General features: G+C 43.4%; 1 protein-coding gene across 4 annotated transcripts in view; it reads right to left on the reverse strand.

Annotated features, from left to right (window-relative positions):
- The window catches only part of L3mbtl4 (L3MBTL histone methyl-lysine binding protein 4), a 451,548-nt gene that overhangs the window by 295,870 nt on the left and 143,092 nt on the right, over positions 1-12,586 (reverse strand). For 3 of the 4 annotated variants that reach the window (XM_045144044.1, XM_045144046.1, XR_006635777.1), the window contains exon 4: positions 12,353-12,444. The exons of the other annotated variant lie outside the window; for it this stretch is intronic. In XM_045144044.1, coding sequence (XP_044999979.1) covers positions 12,353-12,444 — 92 coding nt within the window. The remainder of the gene's footprint in view (positions 1-12,352; positions 12,445-12,586) is intronic. 4 annotated transcript variants of the gene reach the window in all.

Here is a 12,586-nt window from a genome sequence, read left to right on the forward strand (position 1 = left end):
TTGCATCCTGAAGATAACCAAATTCACTGATTTCAGTTGCACTTCATTCTTCCTGAGTTTCCTTTTGCAATATATATATATCCTTTAATTTCCCTCCTTTCTTACACAAATCTCAGCATCCTCAGATGATCTGTTGCACATGGTTTCTATACTTCTAATGTTTCTTGGAAACCTCACTGTGCCTGCCAACTCAACCATCCCACACTTTCTTTGTTACAGCTGCACTGTGTACCATTGTGTGGCAGCACGTGCATGCCATCTACCCTTGAATGCCTGGCTTCTTATATGAACATGAAACCACTTTCAAAATCTTTATGAATTGGCTTGTGAAATGTCATCAAGAACTTTCTTACACTCTCAAATGATTTTAGAAGCTTCCAGGGGAAAATATAAAAGATGATAAAATCCAAAACTGAACTGGACAGAATGAATGATTTCTCAGAGATATCTCATTTCTACTCAAATAAATGCCACGTATGTCTTTAACTCCTCTAGCCTTCTCACCTCTGCTCAGTTTTCCAGGGGACTGTATTTAACACCTTTTGTAAGCCTGCCTCCTGCTCAATTGAAATTTCCAGGTTCACATTAAAAGCACCACACAAGTAAACACACACACACACGCACGCACGCACACACACACACACACACACACACACACACACACACACACACTGTTGGTAAAAAGTAAGATGCAAGTTAAGAAGCTATAGAAATTAATACATTTTCTACAGCCAAACAACAATTAAAGATGCAGGATGGGGCACTGGGGAGAGCGCCATAATGCTGAGTGCCCTATATGATCTTGTCACATCAGCTGTAAATCCAAGTAACTGGCAAGATTCACAGCCAGCCCAGAGGATGACTCACACCAATCTGGTCATCATCTCAAAATGCTTTCTCAAGTCAACATTTGGGACCCTCGTCGAATGTTGCTGTTTTAGCCATCTGGCTAAAAGAGGCAGATTTCCTTAGAAAGCTTTAGTGTAATGACCCAAAAGGCAAACTTTAGTGAAAAATACTACTGCCTTACATCAGACTCCTTCATATTCAATGATTCTTTCATGACATGACAGATTTAAACTTTTTACTCTACAAATATCTTATATTTTGTGAACATAATTGATATCTGTGCTTATAAAACTATTTTATGATGACAAAAGAGAACTAGAATCACACAGCTTAAGAAATAATACACCGTTCAAAATAATCAGTCATATAAAACCCTACAGTTTGTAGATTTGGGGAAAACTGCCAAAAAAAAAAAAAAAATCCTCCAGCCTAGAGAGGTGAGGAGATTTTCTCAATGCTGTGCAGCTGGCCCAGCAGCAGAATATAACTGAAGGCTCAAACGTTGGAAACTTCCTGACTGTTCCTGGTAAGGGTCAGAGGTGGCAAAAAGCAAGAACAATCAAACCCAACCGTGGCCACAGACAGCCTCTTCGCGAATGATTCCAAAGAAGTACCTTGTGCTTTTGGGTCGTCAGAGAAGTTCAGCATTGTCATTTTTGTTTTATAGAATAGTTACAAAATACTGTTTCCTATGACATTGATTTATCTTATCACTAATGACGGAGAAGTATATTATTCAGTGCCCATCCTTATAGCAAAAGCAGGTACAATGGATTGCTATGCTGTGCTTTCAAAAGCTCATTAAATGAGTCACCACAGCATTGGCAGGGAAATGCCACGTTGGAGAGAGACAGGCAGACAGCCTGCTGGTAGAATTCCTTGGTAAAGTACGAGCAGTCTGTACCAGTGTGCCCACAATCCTCTGCTCCATGGATGGACAGTCTCTCCAGCGTGCAGTGTGAGAAATATCCGGGATCCTCAGTAGAGATGGGTAAGGAACAGAGACAAAGCTTTGTGGTGAGGGCTGTGTAAACAACCACATGACCAGAGAGCTGACATGTTAAGGGCACGATCCCATCAGAACTCCTGAAGGCACTCCCATTTAATTTATAAGCAATTTTATCGTTTTCCTGCTCTTAATTCATTTTTGAAAGAACAGGGAAAATTGGGCATGAAATAAAATCCAGGTCACTGAGGAACACTATGTAAAGCATTGGGCATTGTCACAGACCTCTAATGTCCAAACCTTCACATGATGGCTGTCAGGAGAGATTCTGTATGCGGGCAATAAAAGAGAATTTACAGTAGCACCAAAGACCCTTGCCATGAATTCAGCAGCCTGCTATAACAGTTTCATGTCAGCAACATCTCACACGTTTAAATTGTCCCAATACACAACAGCAGAGTTCAAATGTCACAATTTTAAATGAAGGGTGAGGTACTGGACAAATGAAGGGTTAGTCATATGGACAAGCTTACTTAAGCACCCTGACTACAGGAAATGTCACTCTACATCAATATTGATAATTTTCTTCACTCAGTAAGAGTGGAAAACAGTCATGTCATTGGTAGCATAAGAAACTTATCTAAAAGTTGGCAAAGGAACCATGAAGAAATATCCCCCTAGATTTAAAACAAAACAAAAACAACCAATGTTAGCTCCCTCTGCAACTGTCCCTAGGCAGAGAGAACTAACCGGCCTGATGCTGAGTATGACAGTTTCATCAGCCCAGCAGTTGATGAAGCAAAAGAACTCTGGCCTTCTGTTTAATCTGAATACACAGAAGGATCTAGGATCATCTGAGGAGCCATTAACACTTGCTGTTACAGCCAGCAAGCTGCAGTGGTGAGATATGACACCTTCACTAACAGAAGTGAAGAATAAGGAGTGAGAATAACAGTTATGGGAAGGGAAAAGTTTTGAGTATGCCTTATGTAGAAATGATTTTATTACACTCCTGGCCACACAGGGCTCTAAGTACATGAGGAATATCAGATAGTAAATCTTCCCCAAGGCCTTGTGGAGCTGGGGTATTGTTCCTGACAGCCCAGTACAAATGCATGTCTTCCGTGTGCAGGCAGACATTCCCTGAGTGGGTTCTAAGAACGCCTCACCACCCCTGCCACGACACACACTGATTAGACATGGTCATTTTGAATTTCCATTCTGGAGTTAAATTTATAACAGGGTGATTATCTTGACTATCAAATAATCCCAGCTTAGAAAATTATTACCATTACTCAATCCACTGACTCTATATTTGGGAGATGCCATTAGCTGAACACAGCAGTTCACGGGAGCTGTTCAGCAAAGCCAAACAAACCGAGCAACAAGGCATGTTTCACATTCTGCTCTTTCAAAGCGAAGCCTGATTTTGCTATGTATTTGTTAGGCGAGTGGGGAAGAAACTGTCACCTGCATCAGGAAACAAGCATCAGCTAAAATGGCTGACTGTGTGTTTTCAAGTGTCACCTTAGACCCTCTTGCTTGTTACTCTGAGCACTGTACATAAATTAATTCCAAACTCAGAATGCCAAACTGCTGCCAAGATCACATCAAGATGTGTTCTACAAATACAGTCCATGGAATTTGGGGTACAACCAAACTATACCGTAATGTTAGCACCGTTCTTATTGGCTCTTGGAGAATCCATTCTGTTACAATCTCAAGTGCAAGAATTCTCATTTCCCCAGAAATGTGGCAACACACATTCTAATGTGCATCCTAACTACTAAATAATCTACAGTCTCTGAAACAAATACAAACGGGTCACATACCCAAGCAAGTCACACACTGCTGGATCCAGGCAACCAGAAACCAGCAAAGGAAAGAAACCCAGATGCTACATATCAAAAGGGGACACAGATCAAACTCTTAAAATAGTTTCTGAAATTGTCTGATAATTTACTGTCATTCTGAATGGATTTCAAAAACTTTCTGGTCTAATCTATAAAATAATAAGCCTATATATCCCCCCTCTCAGCCCCTAAGATTTAACTATTCCAAAGCAGGGGAGAGAAATTTTTTTTTTCTTTGAACTAAAGGCGAAAAGTCATGTCTTTCCTTAATCCCAAATGCTACCCTTTTCTTCTGAAGAGTTCTGAGCTTGGTATGCAGCTTACAGCTGGCACTGGAGATAAGCAGCCCTTACAGGGGTTTTAAGGCACGCCCAGGAACACAAATGCAGCCCTGGTTGGCTGTTGGGTTCCAGCCCTCAGATCCGGTATTTTTACAGCAATCCTGGTACTGAATTTTACTATTTAGATGAGAGGAATCTAGTACAGGAAGATCAGGACCTATCTTCAGTCTGGCCTCAGACCCAGAAGCAGTGGAGACTATGAGATGACCATGAACGTGATTCTTTCAGCTGTTCAGAGCCTCCGTAATTAATCAGCTTAAAGACTTCACATCACAGGGCTACGTTCTATATTTAAATGGGCTCCGTATGCCTTGTGATTTAAACTTCAACGAAACAATTTTTAACATAAGTACACACAATATTTTTACAAAAATAAAAAAAATTCTTCCCCTTTCTGAGAAAACTGCTAAGCACCAATAGTGTTAGCTGCAAACTGGGGTTAAAAAAAATACACTCACTGCTAAAGAGTTTTCTGGGCAAGCATGAGGTCCTGAGAGAGCCTGAAAACACCCACGTTCAATCTCCAGGACCCAAGTAAACAGCTGGGTATACCCATGTGCACCTGTCACCCCAGTCTCACAAAGGGAAGCAAAGAGACCTGGGTGTAGCTCAGGCTTGAAAAAAAAACCGCAACCTCTGATCTGAGCAACAAAGCTAGCTCAAATAAAAATGGGCTGAAGAGGGCCAGGTGTGGTACACATGCTTTTAATTCCAGCACTTGGGAGACAGAGGTAGAAGAATCGTTGTGAGTTTGAGGCTAGCATGAGACTACACAGTGAATTCCGCATCAGCCTGGGCTACAACAAGACCCTGCCTCGCAAAAGAAGGGGGGGGGGCTAAGGAGCAATGGAGCAAGACACCCTATATTTGGCTGTGGCCACTGTAGGTGAGCTCCATTCTCCCAGCCAAAGGTGAATGCATGAGGCATCACAAGGACACATAGACATGCATATACCACACATACCACAATACACATGCCTTATATATAAGCAACCAAAATAATATATACAGAAGACAAGAACAAAAAGGGCATTGTAATTTTCTCCACATATGTCAGCATGCCAGAAGTTTCCACCATAGTTTGAACAATGGACTTGGGAAGCCAGGTGTGGTCACTACGTGGCCATGATTGATATTTTAAGTGCCATTTAAGAAGGAGTTGCACTGGCATTAGAGCAGTGTTTTCAGTGACTATGTCGTCTTTTAGAAGGATGTCCACAACACAAAAGCTTGACATTTAACTGAGCCATTTTAGCTGGAAAAGCTTGAGGACTTTCAATAGATTTTAGGAATTTTAACAGGAGTATCGTTCTATGCATGTAGAATTAAATGTAAACCAAGACTTTATTTAAAACACACACACACACATATGTTTATCAGATTCTATTTCATTTAAAGGCATATGTGAGAAGCTTTATATATATATGTATGTATATCCTGGATGAAAGTGTTAAATTCTTTCATATAGGGCCCTGCCTTTCACTTTTGTCTTCAAGGAAGACAGAAAACACTAATATTTTCAGACAAGTCTGTCTTCATCTACAACAAAAAGGATACATCAGGAAGGTAGTCTTTGTTCCCCAAAGTCCTGGCCTCTCCAAATAAATCCCATCATCCTAGAAATGGCTGGAATTTCCTTATCAGAACAGAAAGTGTTTCTTTTCAAAGTGATGACAGATCATAATAAACTTGGAGGGGGTGCAGTGTATGACACAGGAGACTGAAGAAAGTGGTACTGAAGACAAAGGTGGCTCTGGGGGGAGGGCAGAGGTGGAAACGCTCATTTGTGTCACTGTGCCTTGTTTGGGAAAAAGAATCAGGCAAGGAGCATGCCATCAGGTGTACTGGTGGGTGGGAAGATGATATGCTTAAGCACATAGAAAGGCAGAGCCAGTAGTAAGGTACTAGGTGAAATGAACTGTGGACATTTCAGGCCAGGTACTCACCCCGAGTACAGAAGATCAGAGGGAATGGAGCACTCTAAATGGGGAGACCAGTTAGAAAGTGACTGTGGTCAAACTGAAGCAAGGCCTAGAATGTGAGCAACTGGGAAAATGAGGCCAGGCTGGCATTCTGAATGTAGCAGGAGGCTAGAACAGGAAAAGAGAACATGGGATATAAAATGTCAGGAGGCTAGCCTGGGCCAAGGAGACAAGGTACAGAAAAAATGGACAGAATCCAGGGAAATATTTGTTCTTAAACACAGCACAGGTGTAAGATTCCCGGGGGAGGGGGAACCTTCCGTGGTGGGAGACCCGCGCCCAAGAACCAAGACCGAGCCACTGGATGCAAAGGCAAGAGGCACCTTTATTGTTCGCACAGGCGCCTGCGGGCACTCCAGTCCTTCGAGAGGCTGAGCGCGCCAGGCAAGGGGAAGGGTCTCTTTTTATAGGGTTTAGGGAGAGCAGAAGCAGGTTTACAGAAGCAGAAGCATGATTTCAGTCCAAGCACTGATTACTGGTTACTTATTAATAGACTTGGAGTCGGTGGGGATCCTCTTTTGTTTTTTTTTCCTCGGAAACATCCTGACAGGGTTATCTATAGTACATTAGGCGGGGTTAATGGTCAAGCTATGGTCACAAGGTTGTTTGCCTGTCTGCATCTGGGGGTCACAAGGCTGTTTGCCTGTCTGCATCTGGGGGTCACAAGGCTGTTTGCCTGTCTGCATCTGGGGGCTGTTTTTGGCTCCTGGTATTTTTCCATGGGTTTTACACAGGCTTAGGGATAGGGGCAGAAAAACACAGTAGCTCAGAGGTGAGATATAGGAGCATTGGGGAACAACACAGAGCCCAGATAAAGGTGGATAGCTAGAGGAGGAAGGAATACAGTGCTCCCTGGACAGTGTGGACAAGAGGTAGGGGCGGGTGTCCCAAGTGCCCATCTACAGGAGGAAGTTGAAAGTAGCACATGAGAGCAGTTATGGCTTCTAAGAGAAGGCAGTAAACAGGTTGGGGAGCTAAGAGTTTGCAGGAAGACGCTAGACTGATGATGTAGGAGGAAAAGGAAGACCAGGCAGTACCTGCCTGGCTGAGGCTACCGATTGCCATGTCTCCAACTCACAAGGCCTTGTGGTACTTGTCCATAGATGTGGGACACCTGGTATGGGCAAAAGCCTCCAGAGAGAGTTTTCACAGCATGTGTGGGTGAGGACGGCAGGCAAAAGTTGGGCTGAGGATCATAGCAAGAGAACAGCTAGGGTGCTGAGGCTGAGCAGGGGAAATGTGAAGCCAGAGGGAGTAAATGGAGGTGCTCAAGTCTTGAAAGAAAAACTGGTGCTGCAGACCACAAGCAAGAAAAGTCTGGAAAGTCCATGACAAGATGAGATGGTTGTAAGGTTCAGGAGTCACTAAGACCATACAGACCACTCTGATGCAAAGATGGAAGCTTTTATTCGGGAAAAACACAAGCTGCCAGGACTGACTCTCAAGAGCCGAACACAGCCAACCTGAGATTCCAGATAGTGGGCTTTATAGAGCTCTTCAGTTAGGGGAAGGTGAGGAAGGGAAAGAACTCCTTTGCTCTTTACATTAGTCATTTCAAATAGCTAGGGTGTGAGACCAGAACAGTGAACAGGTGACCTGGGAGATAAGGGGACAGGGCATTGTTAGGCAAGGAAGGGATAATGACTGGGGTGGTTCCTTGAGGAATTTGGGTAACCTACTTCCTATTGTCTCTGTCACTCTCCTGCTGTCCTTGGAGACTCCATTTTGGGAGCCTGCTGACCTAACATTGTTGAGGTGATAGTCCACCATTATAGAAGAGGTTCAGTTATGGCTCATAGACTGTGACTACAATAGAGACAGATGAAACTTAGAAGGAGATAAAGGAGCTGGAGAGATGGCTTAGCAGTTAAGGTGCTTGCCTGCAAAGCCTAAGGACCAATGTTTTACTCTACAGGTCCCACGTAAGCCAGATGTATATGTTAATGGAAGTATCTGAAGTGCTGGGGGGCTCTGGTGTGCCCATTCTCTCTGCCTTTCGCACCTCTCACTCTCCTTCATTAAGGAAAAAAATAAAGCCAGTCTGTTGAGCTGGTGTTAAAATAAAATGAGGAAAAAGTCCCTTGGAAGTATGTAAGGTGCCAGCAAGATGGAAGCACTATCCCAGGAAGGGAACATGGCTGGGCTGTGCAAGAATGTGAGACGCATGAGCACGCAGACTCCTGTGAACACAGGGACGGACACACATGCTCGCTCTCGGCAATAGAAACCACAGCAGTTAGACAGCGTACCCTGCAAAGGAGAAGACACAGGGCTGGGTCTGCATGGGACGGGGTAAGAAAGGAGTGTGCAGGAAGCTACAGAGTACCAGGCTTACTTGTAGCCCTGAAGGAGACAGAGACGGACAGGAAGCAGGGGTGGGAAGAGGAAGCAGGTGTGCCCTCTCGCTGTGGGGAAGAGAGAATGTGTGGAGCTCCTGGGGAAGTTGGCCTGCTTGTTCTACCACAGGCAGGGGCTCTAGAGGTCACAGAAGGATAATATGAAGGTATCATACCCACAGACGAGAAGTAGCATATTGTAAATTTCACATTAAATCTAGATGGATACATTTTGGTGGTTCACATGTAAATGTCTCCATAGGCTCACGTGTTTGTCGTTGTGCTTCCTACTTGGTGGTGCAGTGATTGAGAAGTGGGGCTTTAGTGAGGTGTGTTTGGGGAGCACACCATGGGGTTGAGGAGTCTGGTCTACTTGTGTTCAGGACCCATTCAAACTCTAGCTGTTCTTTCTCTGTTGTGAAAAAGTGAGCCAGCTTCCCCTCTCACAGATGAAGCTTCCCTTGGAAAGCCTGGAGTGAACCCTTTCCTCCTATAAGGTGCTTCTGGTAATGTGTTTTGTCCCAGCAATGAGAAGGTTACTGCTACACATGTCTTACCAGTAGTAATGAAGAAATAACGTCTTTAAATTTGTGTTGTAAACACATTTGTGCTGTAAACACAAGGTGTTCATATCCTTGTATATGCACTTACCCAGATGGTAAAAGTAAGACATAAAATGTATGAACGTGTGAAAAATTAAATAAACAGGAAAAATTAAAAACACTTGCCTTTGTCTTATACATAATAAAATTAATTAGATGGGCAAAAACCTGTGCACAAATAGAATAGGCATGGTGTCCTTAAAATAATACGTGCACATTTTGTTAGTAAATATGTGTCTTCTTTGTGAGGTGCATGTGTGCATGTCTATAAAAGTGTATATAGCTTCAATACCTCTTCTAACCATCAATAGGAGTGGAAACTATGTATTAAAAATTATATATTAGAAGTGAAACACTTTAATATCTTTGGAATAGCCACATCCAATTGAGATATGCCAACTATTTTGTTTTATTTTCAACACTTGTGTACATATGGGAGGCTAGAGAGACCCATCCCAGAACTAACTTGACCAATATTACTATAATACCTGCACATCAATGGAATATTAGTAGTCAAGAGAATGATATCAGTATAAAATGAGTTCAGTCAAATGTTCCTTATTGGAGGGCTGGCAAGAACTTCTGTCCTTTTGATTGCATTGAAACCGACTTCCAATTACAACCATGCTTATTCAATGTTGAAAGCAAATGAAAAGTCAGAGCAGCACTGGATTCTGAGCATGGGACTCTCAGTGACTAGGACAGATCAGAGCCACTATGGGAGAGCAATCCCTTCCCTCACAGAGTCCCTCCAGGGTCAGATGAGGTCCTGTCTCACAAGTACAGTGCCTCCTAAGCCCATCCTGTACACACTCCACTGCCAAGAAACCTTCTGACTTGCATCGCTATTTTCTTTTATGGGCATCTGATAGTCTAACCAGTCAGCTGGTGTCTAAGAAACGTTATCATAAACTCCTCTGCTTCAGGCCTTCTACAGGCCACTTGTTATGCAAAGAGACTTAAAACCATGAGCACCTTCCTATTGAACAGAGCGGAAGATAAAAGGCCTTATCCAAAGGATCTGTCTTCTCACACACTTTTTGCTGTCACCTTTAGAGGTGAAAAGTGTTGAAGCTCAATCCTATTTCACAGTCATCACCACTCAGTTCCACTCCTTACAAGGGAACTCTCTGCTTCCATTCCAGACTACAGATCTGAAATCCCCTCACTGAGCACGTTGGGGCATCACTCTCTCCTCTCCCTCAGAAATCGAGGGGCAGAAGCTCCATGTCCCTCAGCTTCCACATACTCGGTTCTCAACATCCCTGCCAGTACTCGCTTTCAGGAGCAAAAAGCCCTGATCTCCCCCAGGTGGTGCTTTTAGTTAACACCAGAACATGAGAGGAAATCTGAACACGAAATTCGGCAAGTGTTCCTGTTTTGGCTGATAGACCTTAAAGGATCTTCCAGGAGAAACTCTGACAATGATGTTCACGCAATGACTGCTGGAGTGAGGGAAGGCAGGAGAGGGACTGATGATCTGACACTTTGCTGTTCTGAAAGCCAGACTTTACTGCGCCTGATACTCATGTGTCAAACATCATAACCTCTTGCCCTAAGACCCAGATTTCAGCATAAAGGACAGATCTGATTTATAAGTTCATGATGTACGGTGTTCATCCTGGACAATTTTTATGACAGGTAAGTTCTATTCCAATTGCTATTCCTTCATTTTTGTGGCTTCTGGCTACCTTGAGGTCTTGGATGGAGAGGCCATGAAACCCAAGCATGGAGTCACAAGCTTCATGTGTGTCCTTTGGCAAGCTTCACATCTTAGATACCTATACTGGATACTGCATCTGCCCTCAGGCATCTTAGATCCCACTGAGCCTTGTCCAATTCCTGCTCTTACCCACTCTGACTTCTGACTTGCAATAAGCCTTCAGCAAGGTCATGAGATGGACATGGCAGAGAGGCAAAAGGCTGTAAGTAAAACCAGTTTGCCATTGTCTAAGGCATAATCTCCAAAGACCTTCTTCACTCAGTAGTAGTTGTGGTGGTTTGAATAAGATGCTCCTCATACGTTCATGTGTAGCAATTTTGGAGGTGGAGCCTTGTGTGAGGAGGTGTGTGTTGTAGGGCCTATGGATGTTACAGCCAGAAACCCTTCCTTAGAACTTGCTCACTCTCCTGCTGCTGTTTTCCAACTGCTGTGTCAGAGGCCTCTTCTCGTGACATGCTTTCCCATGCCATAATGAAGCTTCCTCTTGAGACTGTAAGCCAAAAAAAAGAAAAAAAACCTCTTCTCCCACCATCAGCTACTCCTGGTCAGGTGCTTTGTCCAGTCAGCAGAAAGAAGACAAGTAAAACAACAACAACAACAACAAAAGTTTCCTAGTAGACAGTCAACATTAAAGGCACCCAGAAGGTGCTGTTAAGGGGACACAAACACTCAAAGTCTGCCATGGATGTACGCCATAGACTTACCTGGAATGAATACCCTACATTTCATGTGATGGCGGCCAAAGAGTGCAGCTGGGAACTGTGTAACAATCAGGAGCTACATAATCCCTAGTCCTTCTAAGGCAATGGGCCCCAGACTTGAACAGAAAATGCCCTTTGGAGACTCCCAGACTGTGACAGGACTTTGTCTTTCTTTCTTTGCATATTTCCCCCTGCCCAATGACATACCCACAGACATGAACACTAGTCTTTCAGTAATAACAAATCCTAGAGGCAATGCAGTAGCTGTCATGACAAGTAGAGTGAACAAAAAACTGAGCTTTTCATTGCAAGTTAAAATGTGATATAATAGGACAAATCAGATGCAATATCCCACATGCATTTCTCCTGACATACTCAAAGTTCAGACCCAGAGGAATTATAAAACGAGGAAAAGATCTAGTATCTTCAGAAGAGAAGACCCTCTGGACACAGGCACAAGACCCTCATTCTGTGGCACTTGATCAAGCACATATGCACTGGCTGTTTTCTGCACCTTTCTAGCAGGAGATGATGTGATCCAAGGATTTCATTGTTTCATGTAACCATTCACTTGACCCACTCACCACTGCCTCTTATTACATGGAGACACAACCCTAGAACATGACCTTGAACAGACATATCCAAATGATATCATGTCAAAACAGCCCAAACGGACATTTAGGAAGTGGTCATTATGGGTAGGACACACCCTATACATGACACACCAACAACTTACTTAGTTCTCCCACCAGTGAAGGAGGTCAGTAGGTTCCCTTCTCCACATTATGGATGAAGAAGCTGAGGCACAAAGAAGTTGAATGACCTCCCCAGGGTCACAAAGCTAGAAAACGGCAGTATTTGGGCTTCAAACCCAGGCTCAAGTTGACCTCGGTGGCATTAACATGCCGTTGGGTCACAGTCTATAAACTCAAGCCAATAAATAGACTATCCAAGCAAATCCATTTTACAAATTATCCTCTGTTAATCCCTTACAGGAATAGAAGACTTCAGTGGCTGACCTGGGAAAACAGCTCAATGGGGGCTGCCGCAGCATTCTTCTTTTGCAAATAGCACTCCCAGGACCACGGTTCTTGGGCAACCGCTGATGGCACTGGAAGAGAAAATACACTTTTCTTCAAGTAATTCCTTGGGGAAGAAGAATAAATTTTAATTGAGGATAAACTCAAGAATTGTTTTATTTGGTGGTTGAAGATCTACGACTACTAAAAAGCCTTCTCCTTTCTTCCTATCAA

The sequence above is a fragment of the Jaculus jaculus genome, chromosome 2 (assembly GCF_020740685.1).
Source record: "Jaculus jaculus isolate mJacJac1 chromosome 2, mJacJac1.mat.Y.cur, whole genome shotgun sequence".
Classification (NCBI taxonomy): domain Eukaryota; kingdom Metazoa; phylum Chordata; class Mammalia; order Rodentia; family Dipodidae; genus Jaculus; species Jaculus jaculus.